Here is a 14492-nt window from a genome sequence, read left to right on the forward strand (position 1 = left end):
TTTCCAGCTCAGCTTTGTAAGAAACCAGATGCTCAGAGTACATCTGTTTGTGTACTTCCAGACCAGTTCGTTTGCATAGTCTCTCCAGTCGGCGACCTAAAGCCTTTTGATGTCGAAGTTCAGGGGTATACCATGGAGATGAATTGACATAGGATACAATACGAGTTTTCATAGGAGCAACATTATCAAGAATTTGAGAAAAAACTGTTGTTATAGAAATTTACCAAGTCAGATGTAGAAGAATTAAAACAACACTTGTTTACAGAGTGATCTATCATTCCATCCAAGACATTAAAAGCAATATTCTTGATATATTAGGAAATGAAACGTTGAGACTTAACTTTTGCCAGTGGAAGAGAAATATTAAAGGGGTCATGACATGGGTTTTTTTATTTTATTATTATGTTCCCTTAGGTGCAAATATAGTATTACTATAGTTTTTTTTACAAAAAACTTTTAAAATGTAGTGATTTATGACCTTTTCCCACCCTGTTTCTCATCCTCTGATTCAAACAGTCTGTTTTGGGGGTGTTTCCCCTTTAAGAGGTCAGTGTTAACGCCCACTGTTATGATTGGCTAACGTCAGTGCCTATGCATCAATTATTAACGCCCCCAGCCAGAACATTTGCGAATTCGGCGTATTTAAAAAGTAGTTTAAAGTTTTAAACACATTACTTACAGTTTGCGTCGTCGTTGTTGAGTCCAGAATAGTCGGCACGGACTTATCTTTGAGCAACAGTTTTCAGGCAAAGCAAAACAGTCATCCTTCAAATGTACAGAACACTCGCTTAAACTACACTGCCGTGACTGAGACGTCCGCAAAAAATAAAGTGCATCCATTTTTCCCTGACGACTGGATCTTTCGGCAGCGTATTCAAAGATGTTGTTTGTCCACAGCCAGGAACAGCACATCTGCGGCATCGTAATTTCACTGTACACAGACCCACTCGCTGTCCGTCGACTGAACACTTGTGAGGCGCGCGGGCGCGACAATGATACGAAATGAGCGTAGTTGTCTTGCGCTGTAAACGCACGCTGTAAAAGTGTCTCATCCGCGACATGCACATTTACGCACCATTAAAAAAATGATATCCACGCAAACAATGTAGAATAGCTTGAATATAGCGTGCGTCTCCCTCAGACTGTAAACGAAGCTCGGGCTCACCAGATAACACGTCATCAGCGTCTTACGTCAGCAGCGTCACTGCGGAGTCGTGAACGCAGATTGACAACAGACCCGGGAGAGAATACAATGCTGAATAAAGTCTTATTTTGTGTTATTTTTGGACCAAAAAGTATTTTCAATGCTTCAAAAACTTCTAACTAACCCACTGATGTCACATGGACTACTTTGATGATTTTTTTATTACCTTTATGGACATGGCCAGTATACTGTATATACATTTTCAATGGAGGGACAGAAAGCTCTCGGACTAAATCTAAAATATCTTAAACTGTGTTCCGAAGATGAACGGAGGTCTTACGGGCTTAGAACGACATGAGGGTGAGTCATTAATGACATTATTTTCATTTTTGGGTGAACTAACCCTTTAAAGCATAGTTGTCTTGTGCTGGAGGCGGTCTATATGCAAACGCTGGTACGTCACTTCGTACCGTGACGTCACTTCTTACCATGGATCCAGAACGAGCTGTATTTAGAGCGTGATAAAATAAATGATTTGTTTATAATGGGGAGGACGTCTTAAGCTATGAAACTTGCAGGACGTGTTAATGGTACAAAGACCTCTTATATACCAAAAGATCAAGGCAAATTTGGTTTCTCATGTCATGACCCCTTTAAATAATATAGGCTTATGATCTGAGATAGGAGATTCAATAGGAATAAAATTAAAAGGCTTAACACCTGAACAGCATACAAGATCGAGATAGAGATAGATAGATAGACAAACAGACAGATAGATAGACAGACACAGACAGACAGACAGACAGATATAGATAGATAGACACACAGAAAGATAGAGATAGATAGACGGACAGACAGATAGAGATAGATAGATAGACAAACAGACAGATAGAGATAGACAAATAGACACATACAGACAGATATAGATAGATAGACAGAGATATAAATAGATAGACAGACAAACAGACAGATAGAGATAGACAGACAGACAGACAGACAGACACAGACAGATATAGATAGATAGATAGATAGATAGATAGACAGACAAACAGACAGATAGAGATAGACAGACAGAGATATAGATAGACAGACAAACAGACAGAGATAGACAGACAGACAGACAGACAGACAGACAGAGACAGATATAGATAGATAGACACAGACAGACAGATAGAGATAGATAGACAGACAGACAGACAGACATAGATAGATAGATAGATAGATAGATAGATAGATAGATAGATAGATAGATAGATACTCTTTATTTAAATCTTGAAGTGTGCGATTGGGTTTTAAACTGAATTAATTTTAGTGTCCTTATGTTTTGTTTTTATATTGAAAGCAATACTATTTAATTATTCAAATTTATGTTGTAATGTGCCATTATTAATTAAACAAAACGCTTGACTTTAATAATCTGTTACATATATTTAAGCATCAAGAACGGTAAAACATAAACGTTGTCGGCCAACATCGGTTAACAGCATGTAGGCTTCAATGTTATCATCTAAACAGCTATTAATAAAAATGACAGACAATGAATAACAAAGCTCAGAAAGTGTTTCGAATAAATAAATTAACATTTCAAACTTTTTATTTTTGACAAATTGTATATTAAACTAGAAATACAATTATGTGGATGGTAGAGCTGAGATTTTAACTAACTAACCGATTTTAACCGTTTAAAGCACCGCAAGGCACATGTTAATGCGTTGACCACAAAAAGACTGACATTTAGTCAATGTTTTATTATTTGTGACTTGCACACACACCCATTTTGCTCATGTCACTTAAACACAACCAGGAAACAGGAATATACTGAGTTCAGGGAAAGAGAAACTTAAGTGTAGTTGTGTATGAAACTGTGAAAGAGAAACTTAAGTGTATTTCACTGTTGTGACTCTCTGGATGATGGATGAACATGTAACCACAATACTGCAATATACAGAGGACAGAGAAAAAGGTATGAACTTAATACTAGGCACTGAGAAAGTTATGCTATCAAGGCTCATTTCTTATGTGTTTGTGTTGTGGGATTGTGGTGCTGTAGATAATATCATGAAAATTGGCCCCACAAATGTAATATTGTCATAACATTACAAATATGTTTTTTTTTTTAAGGGAAATCACTTAAATGATCATACAGTACATGGGTAGTTGACAAGTAAATTCCATTTACCTTTTTTCAACATTAAATGGGCATGAATGTACAAGGGAAAGTGTATAGTTGGTCACCATTTTGTTTATTACAATTATTAATCACTTTTCAGTTTCATCAAAATAGTGCTGTAACATTGACTATTCAAAGTACAAATTAACCATGTTGTGGTTAATATGAGGTCATAATTGCATGTATAATAATTTTGTTAGTGAAATAGAGAAAGGTAGAGACGGTTTTGCTTGAAAATTTTAAAACTGATTAATTCTTAATTCAAAGACAAATACCTACATAACTGTGTTTTTTTTTTTTTTACTATTTACCACAAATTTAAAGATGGGACATAAAAATCAGTGCAATCTAGTATAGATTATATTTATAATCTATATATTTGAATAGTGAAGATGATATATATTGTTTCAGTTTGTTGCTCAGATTATTCTTGAGAAACATGATAGGCTTTAAGCGGTAGAAGTGCTGTTTCTGCTATCCAAATGTGTTGAAGCACAGTAAGCATTTGAAATAGCTGTTAAAAAAAAAAGCCACAGCTCTGTTACATTACAGAAACACGGTCAGTGTGGAAGCTCTAACATCTGTGTTAGTTTCATGTTTATGATATTTCACACTTGCGGCGTGTAACAGGTCTCATGCTTATGATTATGTTAATGAATGTACAGTGGTGGTAACTGATCATTCATCCCTGATTGAGTTTGAACCTACAGCCATTTGTTGACAGTCCAAATAAGTTACCATTAAACTACCTCACCCTACTTTTCCTGGATTCAGCGGGTCACATGATGGTTTAGTGGCTCATGGGCTGTGTGAAATGCCAGTAAGAGCTGACTGTGATGTGTGTCCTCAGCGCGCTGCACAGACAGCAGTGGAGGACAGAGTGGGGATCTTTACTGAGCTCATTCGACACAGCGGATCAGAGATCAGGAAAAGACTGCAGTGAGTCGAGCTGAAGGACGACTGGAGCGACTGGAGCAGGAGATCAATGATCTGAGGAGGAGAGACGCTGAGCTGGAGCAGCTTTCACACACACAGAATCACATCCATTTCCTACAGGTAACAGATCTAAAAAAAAAAGGATTGTGGACTTGAGCAAGATCCTGCTTGACTGCATGGAGACTCAGTGAGAAACGGAGCAAAAATAGATGAGTCAGAAATGAGTGCTCTATCTAATATCATGTAGAACATCATATTAGAAATGTCTTCCCAGATAGCAAATGACATCTGGCCCAGGTGTGGCCCACATTCTTTTGGCCCACATATTTGAATGACGGCGATGACTCAACCAGAGAGAGGCTGGCAATAGCATACATAGTTGGGCCTCATCTGGGCCAACAATGGTGTGCTGTCTGGGTTAGGATTGAATGCAGGGATCATTTTCAATAGTACACTTTAGACTTTCTACTGACTAGTAGAAACTAGTAACTTTGTAACTATATCAACTACCAGTCATTAGAGTATTAGTAGATTGTCTGCCTAAAATTTGCTAACACTTTATCTTGATGCTCCCCTAACAGACATTCTACTAAATAACTTTGCAAGTACATCAACTTATTCTACTAACCCTAACCTAACAGTCTACTAATACTCTAGTTTATGTCACAGGTCGGGGCGGGCCAAGCCAGACTGCACCCACCCCTGAAAACCGGGAACCACCTCGAGGAACGGGTCAAGGACCAGACAGACAAGGGGATAAAAATAATGACAGTACTTTATTATATTAAAATGGGTGAATTGGATAAGTCCTAATGAAAAGCTTCTTCTTGCCGCCAGGGCAGTTCAGTGGGCAGCTGCTTCCAATGGAGGACGTGGGGAGACCACCAGGCTGGGAGGGCACTTGGACGGAAACGCTCCGCTTCGTTGGGCATTTCTCTTCCTCTGAACAGGGCAACGGCTTCAAGGAGGCGTATGGAGACCACCAGGCGGAGAGGACACTTCGGGCGAACACTCCGCTTCGTTGAGCACTGAAACAGTACAGGAAGGTCTTAACGGTTTCAACAGTACATGAAACTTCAACTGATATACCTCTCTCTTCGTCTGAACAGGGCAAGGGTTTCCAATAGGGGCGTGTGGGGACCACCAGGCTGGGAGGGCACTTGAGCGAAACGCTCCACTTGGCTGGACACCACCGGTCTTTCTCCCACCCGGTGGAACCTCGTCTTCGGCCAGGGCTCGACTTCGCTCCAGGAAAAGCAGAAGAATGGTGCAGCGGTTGTTACATTCGGCAAGGAGAGGACCGAAGTTGGAGACAGATCAACAATTCACTCGGTGTAATAATTCACTCGTGCCACACACTTCCAAACTCTCAACACCACTTCAGTGTTAGTGCATATAAACAACGGATCCAATACTCATCACTCGCGACCTTCCCACTGCTGACGATATTCCTTAGGTTTTCGCTGACAAATCCTTCAATCCTTCCTTTCTCTTCCTCAGCTTCAATCTTCACCAGTCCATAGCCCCGCCTCAATAAAAGGAACAACCCGCTGTCAAACACAGTCTCACACGGGAGGAGAACCCCCAGGTGGGGAGGAGAACCACACTCTTCAGTCTCCTTCCTCTCTGTTTTAAAGCCCCATGTAGCTGCGTGTCCCACTCACAGCGCTCCCTGTAATTGATCCACACCTGCTGTCAATCGGCCAATTGGCCTTTCTGCCATGGCAACAGATTTGTAGTGCATAGAATGGAGATGTCACTGGGGATTTCTCAATCAACTGCATTCGCAAGGGACTTAGTCCCATTCTGATTTTTGTCACCCCGTGACATTTACATGTAGTTGCAAATTAGTTAATTAACATGTAGTTTCTTTGTTAGCAGTTGAATGTCTAAAGTGGACAATTGAAATAAAGTGTAAACTAATTTGTTCGTGACATAACATTTACAATGTTCATGTCTGTTGATTTCCACAGTCATATTCAGCAACATGGATCCCAGGACCAGAAACGACTTCCTACAATGTAAGCAACTAAGAAAACAAAAATGTCACCTGTTACGCATGTAACTTTGGTTCCCTGAGATAAGGGAACAAGACATTGCGTCAGTAGCTGACCCCATGCAGGAAACACTTTTATCCTGAAGCCCTATCAAATCACACCAATGCAACACACTGGCCAATGGCGTTTGAGCCAGCCAAATGATGATGGGTTGTCGTGCTTATAAAAAGGACACAGCATTGACCTCATAATCTTTCAACTGAAAGTGAGTCAGCATCTGTGTTGTAATGTAACGGAGTACAAATACTTCGTTACTGTACTTAAGTAGAAATTTCACGTATCTGTACTTTACTTCGCTATTTAAATTAATGTCAACTTTCACTTTTACTCCACTACATTTCCTAGATAAAATGTATACTTTTACTTCGCTATATTTCCACTAAGCATCTTCGTTACTCATTACTACAAAATAAAATCAGAAGAAATGTGGTTTGAGGTTTGGCGAATCACTGCTCCTAGATTGCATTACGCACACTCTATTTCAGTGTAATGCTTGTTTGTTGCCAAAGGAGGAGGATGCAAAACTGAACCCGCCATGGAAGCGCGAGCGAATCCCAACACGACACTTCACGAGATAAGATGCAAGTGGCTAAACTAAACCGCTGATTTACGATAGAAGTTTTAAATGACCGACATAAATAATCAGTTTGCAAAGACTGTAATCAAAGCTCAGCTTCAGGAAGGGGAGATTTACAGGTAAAGATAAAGAGACTGAGAGAAGAAGAACGAGAGATGGAGATGAGAGAGGGGAGCAGGTAGAGCAATAGCCTTTTGCATACTGCCCAGAATGAGAATAACTTTATTACAATGGATTCCTATTTAACAGAGATATACATATGTTTTTTGCCAATGTCAGTGACAGTGTCCAATGACAGTGGAAAAATAATATGCCCCCGAACCCCCTAGCACAGAACTGCCCAACCAGTCGATCGCGGTCGACCTGTCGATCGCGGACTGCTTTCCAGTCGATCGCGAGAGTGAATTGTACTCTGGTTTGCCCTTTCTCTCTCTTCACCGCTCCCGCGTCTCAGACATCAAAAACATAAAATATGATCCTTTATAGAGTAGACATAGTATTTCTTGAGTAAAGAAAACGCTGTACTTATTTAAAAAAAACAGTTATTTATTTAATCTTACAAGATCACTGATTACGTTCAGCTATGCGCTGGCCGGGGGGCGGAGCTACGAGGAGCTTTGAGCTGTGAGATAGAGTCCTGCAAGCGTTCGGGTACCCGATGGGTGACCCGCAAATTTTGCTCAAACGGGTGAAAAATATCCAACTGTGTCTGGTGCGGGTCGGACACGGGGGAAACACGGATCTAAACACGGGTTTAAAACAATCACATGCAAACGTAAAAATATGCATATTTTTAGGAACACATCTACAAAAATATGCCTGTATTTCAAGTTGATAAAATAATTTAAAATCCACATCAGTTTATACAACACATCAGCTTGTATAACGTTACCTGGGCTACTTTCACTTTTAAAAATCCATTATAACCGCGCACGCGATCTGCTTGCAGTCTTTGAGATGGATGCTGAGGAGTTGAAGAAAAGAATAGCTAGTGGAGATAGTAAAGTTGTCGACAGTAGCCTACGGCATCAAAAATAAAGTCCAGTGTGTGGGAGAAATTTGGAGTTATCTGAAGAAAATATTGTGAAAGGCTTGCTGCATTTTCGTGTTGGATAGCCGCAGATGTGGAGCTTCATCACCGAGGAAGCACGCTAACTGTGGTAACAAGCAGTTCTGTCGAACAGTATTTTTTCAGATTTAACACTATGGTGTGCAGGGCGTGTTTGAACCCCAAATTATCTGATGTAGGCTAGACGAAATTGCTATAGAAATTAAATAAGTATGTAATAATGAAATATTGAATCATTTTATTTAAAATAATAGAGTGTGTTCATGCAAGTTATAATGCTAGAGTGCTGGTTAAAACATGGCAATAAAGAAGAGAGAAAAAGAGTGACCAGTTTAAATTGCGATTTGTTATTTAAAAAATACTAAACCTTTTTCATTTAAATTACATCTTTTTAAAGTATAGAAACAACATTCAAAACAATAATATAATAGAACCCATATTAAAGAAAAAAATAATAAATATTCAGAAAAATAAATAACTGAAAGGATTAAACTGGTCCCTCTTTTTCTCTCTTCTTTATTGCCATGTTTTAACCAGCACTCTAGCATTATAACTTCCATGAACACACACTATTATTTTAAATAAAATTATTCAATATTTCATTATTACATAATTATTTAATTTCTATAGGCTATATTTTTTAAAAATAGAATAGGCTCTTCAGATATGCGAGCTCCCGACGTTCACCTCGAGCCGCCTCATTCGCGCCACAACTCACTGTTGCTATGGAGACGTTGAGAGCTGCGAGTCGCGACGTCAGCAAAATAAAACACAACTATGGCAGAAGCCAAAAAAACGAAAACATATCATTTTCATTCTGACTGGGAAGAGGATTACTTTTTTGTTTATTCAAATTCGAAGTCCGTCTGTCTTATTTGCAATTCAAGCGTGGCCTTACCGAAGAAGGGCAATTTGGAGCGGCATTTCAAGACCGTGCACAAAAGATATGATGCAGATTTCCCGGCTAAATCAGCTCTACGCACCCGAAAAGTCCGGGAATTGAAGGGGCAGTTAGCAGCACAGCAGTCCATTTTTACCAGGCCAAACACCAAGGGTAAGGCTGCAACTATAGCATCTTATCGTGTCAGTCATGTTCTTGCAAAACACAAGAAGTCTTTCAAGGACGGCAAAGTTGTGAAAGAAGCGTTTGTCGAGGCTGCAGACGCACTTTTTGGTGACTTTAAGGATAAAAGTGACATCATAGCTGCCATTAAGGACATGCAATTATCCCGTGGCACTGTTACACGGCGATGTGAGGGAATGGCAGAGGATGTCGAGGAGCAGTTAAGGAAGGATGTTGAACAGTGCGAATGTTTTTCTCTTCAATTTGACGAGTCAACTGATGTTGTTGATGTGGCGCAACTATGTGTTTACATTAGAATGGTTTTTGGAGACATGGGTGCAAAAGAAGAGCTGCTCACCATTTTACCATTGAAAGGACACACAAGAGGCGAAGATATTTTCCAAGCTTTCATGGAATTTGTCAACAAGACCCAATTGCCCCTCTTCAAACTCATCTCTATCACAACGGACGGTGCTCCAGCAATGGTGGGCCGTACCAGCGGATTCATTGCATTGTGCAAACAGAGTGAATATTTCCCAGACTTCCTTAATTACCACTGTATAATCCACCAGCAGGCATTATGTAGTAAGATTTTAAACATGAAAGAAGTGATGGATGTTGCAATGAAGATTGTGTGTTCAGTTCGGGCCAGGAGTCTACAGAGAAGGTTATTCCGTGCTCATTTGGAGGAGACCGGTGCAGAACACACAGACCTGTTGCTGCACACAGATGTTAGATGGCTGAGTAGAGGTAAATTTTTAGCGAGATTCTCAGAGTTGTTGCCTGAAATCAAAGATTTTCTGAAGCTTTCGAAACATGCAGAATATGCCCAGCTTGAGGACTACCAGTGGCTATTGGATTTAGCGTTCCTGACCGATCTCACTGACCTGCTGAATGATTTTAATTTAGAGCTGCAGGGTAAAGACAAACATGTAATCAACATGATCAGTGCAGTAAACACATTTAAAAGCAAGCTACAACTGCTTTCAAATAGACTGCAACGGTATGACCTATGTAACTTTCCTCACATGCAGGCAGAACTTCAGCGTCAGGGCAAAGACTTCGTGCAGCTTGACAGTGCACGTTTTGAGGAGCAGGTTCAGAGCATCTTGTTAGAATTTGAGAGGCGCTTTACAGATTTTGGATCCATCGAGCCTGTTGCCAGCTATCTGTGTTTTCCATTTGGTCCAAGTATTGATGTGGATAGTATTGCCTCCAAAATTGTATCACTGTTCCACTTCGATAACACTGCTGTTGAGAATGAGATTCTCACACTGCAAAATGACATTGAGATCAAATCCAGGGCAACATCTGACATGAATGGAGAGTTCTGGAACTTACTGACTGAACAAAAGTATCACAACCTCAGAAAATGTGCTTTCAACTTGACAGCACTTTTCGGGTCAACCTACTTGTGTGAGTGTGCTTTCTCTCACATGAAAATCATCAAGTCAAAGTACAGATCTACAATGACTGATGACCACCTTCTGGCCTGCTTAAGGCTTGCAACCAGCTCTTACTGCCCTGACTACGAGAAACTAGCTGCCTCCTCCCAGTGCCAGAGGTCCCACTAAGGTAGAGAAATAACTTTATTATATGTTTTTGTTATTATGCATGTCTGAGCATTTCTGGTTATCCTTGTCTGCCTGTGTCTCTGACCCTTGCCATCTCTAACTCTCTCTGATTGTTCTGCTGCCTGCCTACTGACCCAAAGCCTGTTTCTGGATTCTGATTGTTCTGCTGCCTGCCTACTGACCCAAAGCCTGTTTCTGGATTCTGATTGTTCTGCTGCCTGCCTACTGACCCAAAGCCTGGTTCTGGATTCTGATTGTTCTGCTGCCTGCCTACTGACCTCCAGCCTGTTTCTCGACTCACCTCTGTTTGATCCCTGAAACTGTGTATCTATGCAGATATTGACCTTTGCCTGGAGTTTCTGTTTAATAAATTGTTGCAAATGGATCTGTCTCTGCCTTCTGATTCACAACAGATTTATTATATATGGATTAGACTAGAGCTACTTTTCTGTTTGTTTTGAGCATATTAAATCTGCAGATGCGCTGTTAGAAGCGACTGGCTTTCTGTTTGGTGTGGTAGATCTCAGCACACTGATAAATCTAAAAGTAGATCTTTGTTCAAAAAAGGTTGGGCTCCCCTGCCCTAGCAAGATCACTTTTGGGACCTCTGTATTTATAAAACCCTGTGTACGGCTAGTGCACTGAATATAAAATTATATTTTTGAAAAATACAATGAATTATAAGGCTGTACAGAACATTGCACTATTGCAGACTTATATACTGAGGGTTTAATTATATTATTTTAATATAGTCAGTCGGGAACTAAAGTGGGCCGGACTAAGGCATGAAACTCCAGGGCTGAAAATTGATTTTTTCTTAGTAGAGCAGCTAACTTAAGGTACATGCAGTGGGAGATAAACGATAACACAAGTACAGTACAGGCTACAAAACACAAACAACAGCAGGTTGTACCAGTTAATAGTATGCCTAGTATAAGAAATCCACAATAAAGTTCACAATCAAAGTTAACCGCTTGCTTAAAAAGAAAAAAAACCTTTTACTTAAAATACTTAAGTACATTAAATATCAGAAAATTACTTTTCATACTTAAGTACAGTATAAATCAGATACTTCAAGACTTTTACTTAAAGGGTTAGTTCACCCAAAAATGAAAATAATGTCATTAATGACTCACCCTCATGTCGTTCTAAGCCCGTAAGACCTCCGTTCATCTTCGGAACACAGTTTAAGATATTTTAGATTTAGTCCGAGAGCTATCTGTCCCTCCATTGAAAATGTATATACGGTATACTGTCCATGTCCAGAAAGGTAATAAAAAAATCATTAAAGTAGTCCATTAGTCCTGACGTAAGACGCTGATGACGTGTTATCTGGTGCGCCCGAGCTTCGTTTACAGTCTGAGGGAGACGCACGCTATATTCAAGCTATTCTACATTGTTTGCGTGGATATCATTTTTTTAATGGTGCGTAAATGTGCATGTCGCGAATAAGACACTTTTACAGCGTGCATTTCCCTCAGTCTATAAATGAAGCTCGGGCGCACCAGATAACACGTCATCAGCGTCTTACGCCATCAGCGTAACTATGAAGGATTGACAACAGACCCGGGAGAGAATACAATGCTGAATAAAGTCTTATTTTGTGTTATTTTTGGACCAAAAATTATTTTCGATGCTTCAAAAACTTCTAACTAACCCACTGATGTCACATGGACTACTGTGATGATGTCTTTATTACCTTTATGGACATGGACAGTATACCGTATATACATTTTCAATGGAGGGACAGAAAGCTCTCGGACTAAATCTAAAATATCTTAAACTGTGTTCCGAAGATGAACGGAGGTCTTACGGGCTTAGAACGACATGAGGGTGAGTCATTAATGACATTATTTTCATTTTTGGTGTGAACTAACCCTTTAAGTAATATTCTAAAAGGTAACTTTTACTTCTACCAAAGTCTTTTTCTAGTACCATACTTGTACTTTTACTCAAGTATTGCTTTCTAGTACTTTATACAACACTGGTCAGCATAGCATTTTTCAAGCCATTGTAACTTATGACAAGTTATGTAACTTATTGTAGAACTAGCAAATCACAAGCACAGCTGTTGACAGAAGATAAGCCACCTACACAAGTGATCTAAGGGTGTGTTCACACTTGTAGTCCGGTTCGTTTGGCTCATTTAGTCCATACCAGAAAAAAAAAAACATTGGTCCTGGTCAGCTTAGCGTTCACATTGACATTTTAACACAGAACCTAAAGGCATCACAACCTGATTGGTCGACTTTTATTACATTTATTTCGCGACAGAACTTACAGAACATCCAAAACAATGCTGTGTGCTGGACTAAAATGCCCTAGTTTTATGTGCATAGCTACATATGAAGGTATTTTGACCAAATTAGAACTTGTGAAGAGCTTATAAAATGTGTAAAGGAGTCAAAACAGCGCCAGGAAACCCTTCATCACTCTAAACGAAGATCTGCTGTGATGTGGTTCTGATGCCTGTACCGAACTGTGATGGGCAACATCGCGACTATGACGAGGAAAAACAGGTATGCTTGAGCATTCTGTACTTTTTAGGATCGCATCTTGAGACATCATGTCCTGTTTTTAGGTCGTTTAGATGTCTTTGGTCCATGTTGCATTCATATTTCAGTCGAACCGCACCAGGGACTGAAATATGAATGCAACACAGACCAAAGACATCTAAACGACCCAAAAATGGGACATGATGTCACAAGATGCACCAAACAAGCGTATCGAAAAAGATGGGTCTTGGTCCGCTTGTTTGGTGCGCACCAGGGTTTGGATGGCAGCGTTCACACGTTTAAATTAACCACACTAACAGAGCAACAGGGTTCATTTTAATCAGACCAAACATGCCAAGTGTGAACACACCCTAATATGTACCAGTGTGACAGTGACAACTGTTAGTGCTAGACAAGTTGGACAATCAGAACACTGACAGCCACAATCATTGCTGTCAGAAGCAAGTAGCGTTATTTGACTACATTAAAAATGGTGTGCTACACACTCTAGTCAAAGCTGACGACCCAGCCAGTTCATAGACTTGTAAAATTCTTCAATGAATAGTGGTCAAGTGAACCAGAACTATACAACCTTGATGGCAGCTTTATCACCGGCACTTTCTAAAAGTAGTCATACGACCTTAACTAAAGGAACGATTGGCATCAAGTTATGCGAAGGAGGCAAACACTGTTACCATTGGATAACTATGCGGTGGCAATGAAAACGTTAACATAGACATAAGGGAGATAGCACCTGTGAAGGTTGTGAAAGGGGGTGCTTGAACACATTGATATGACTCTCTCATACAGATAATGTCTGTAAAGCAAGCAGATATAGTAAAACTGTGCAGCGCCAATGAAGGAGCGTAACACAGGCATGAAGGATACTACAGCAGTGCAACTGTTGTGCTACGGATAACAGCAGCTCTGTTATCCATCAACCATAGACTCATGTATCTCATAACATAGCCAAAACAGTGTTGGAGGGGAGTGTTCAGAAATGAGTGAGCACATGTTGGCTGAGGACCTCTCCCAAGCACCTTACATCCCTGTGCAAATACATATATCATTTTCGGAGAGAATGAGGAATAACCTTGTTGCTGTAATCTCTAGTTTCGCAGCTCTGCCATGGGAGGCAGGAGAGCATGAATACAGCAGGGGAGGGCAGCCAGCATGCAGCAGGTGTTTGTGCTCAATCCATCGGCTTCTTCTTCAGGTGGCGAGAAGTTGACTACTAAAGAATAAAGATTCTGAGGTCCGAATGCCATCATTTGGTAGATTGGGTAAACCAAGCCTGACCTGACGGTGATTTGATTTCGCCCTGCAGCTCAGGCTGGAAACCTGTACATTCTTTTATTCTGCTTCCATTACAATTTTGCGGGGACCAATCACAAACTGGCTTATCCA

At 40.2% G+C, this 14492-nt stretch overlaps 2 protein-coding genes across 2 annotated transcripts in view; one reads left to right on the forward strand and one right to left on the reverse strand.

Annotated features, from left to right (window-relative positions):
* LOC307003754 (uncharacterized protein) overlaps nt 1-14492 on the reverse strand; it is a 239208-nt gene that overhangs the window by 68817 nt on the left and 155899 nt on the right. The window lies entirely within an intron of this gene.
* LOC307004004 (general transcription factor II-I repeat domain-containing protein 2A-like) lies at nt 8731-10966 on the forward strand (the record flags this gene model as incomplete). Its single annotated transcript, XM_079622945.1, has 2 exons — nt 8731-10591; nt 10779-10966. One exon carries the CDS (start codon nt 8731-8733, stop codon nt 10588-10590), a length of 1860 nt encoding a protein of 619 aa, XP_079479071.1. The 3' UTR covers nt 10591; nt 10779-10966.

The sequence above is a fragment of the Phoxinus phoxinus genome, assembly GCF_949152265.1.
Source record: "Phoxinus phoxinus genome assembly, chromosome: 9".
NCBI lineage: Eukaryota > Metazoa > Chordata > Actinopteri > Cypriniformes > Leuciscidae > Phoxinus > Phoxinus phoxinus.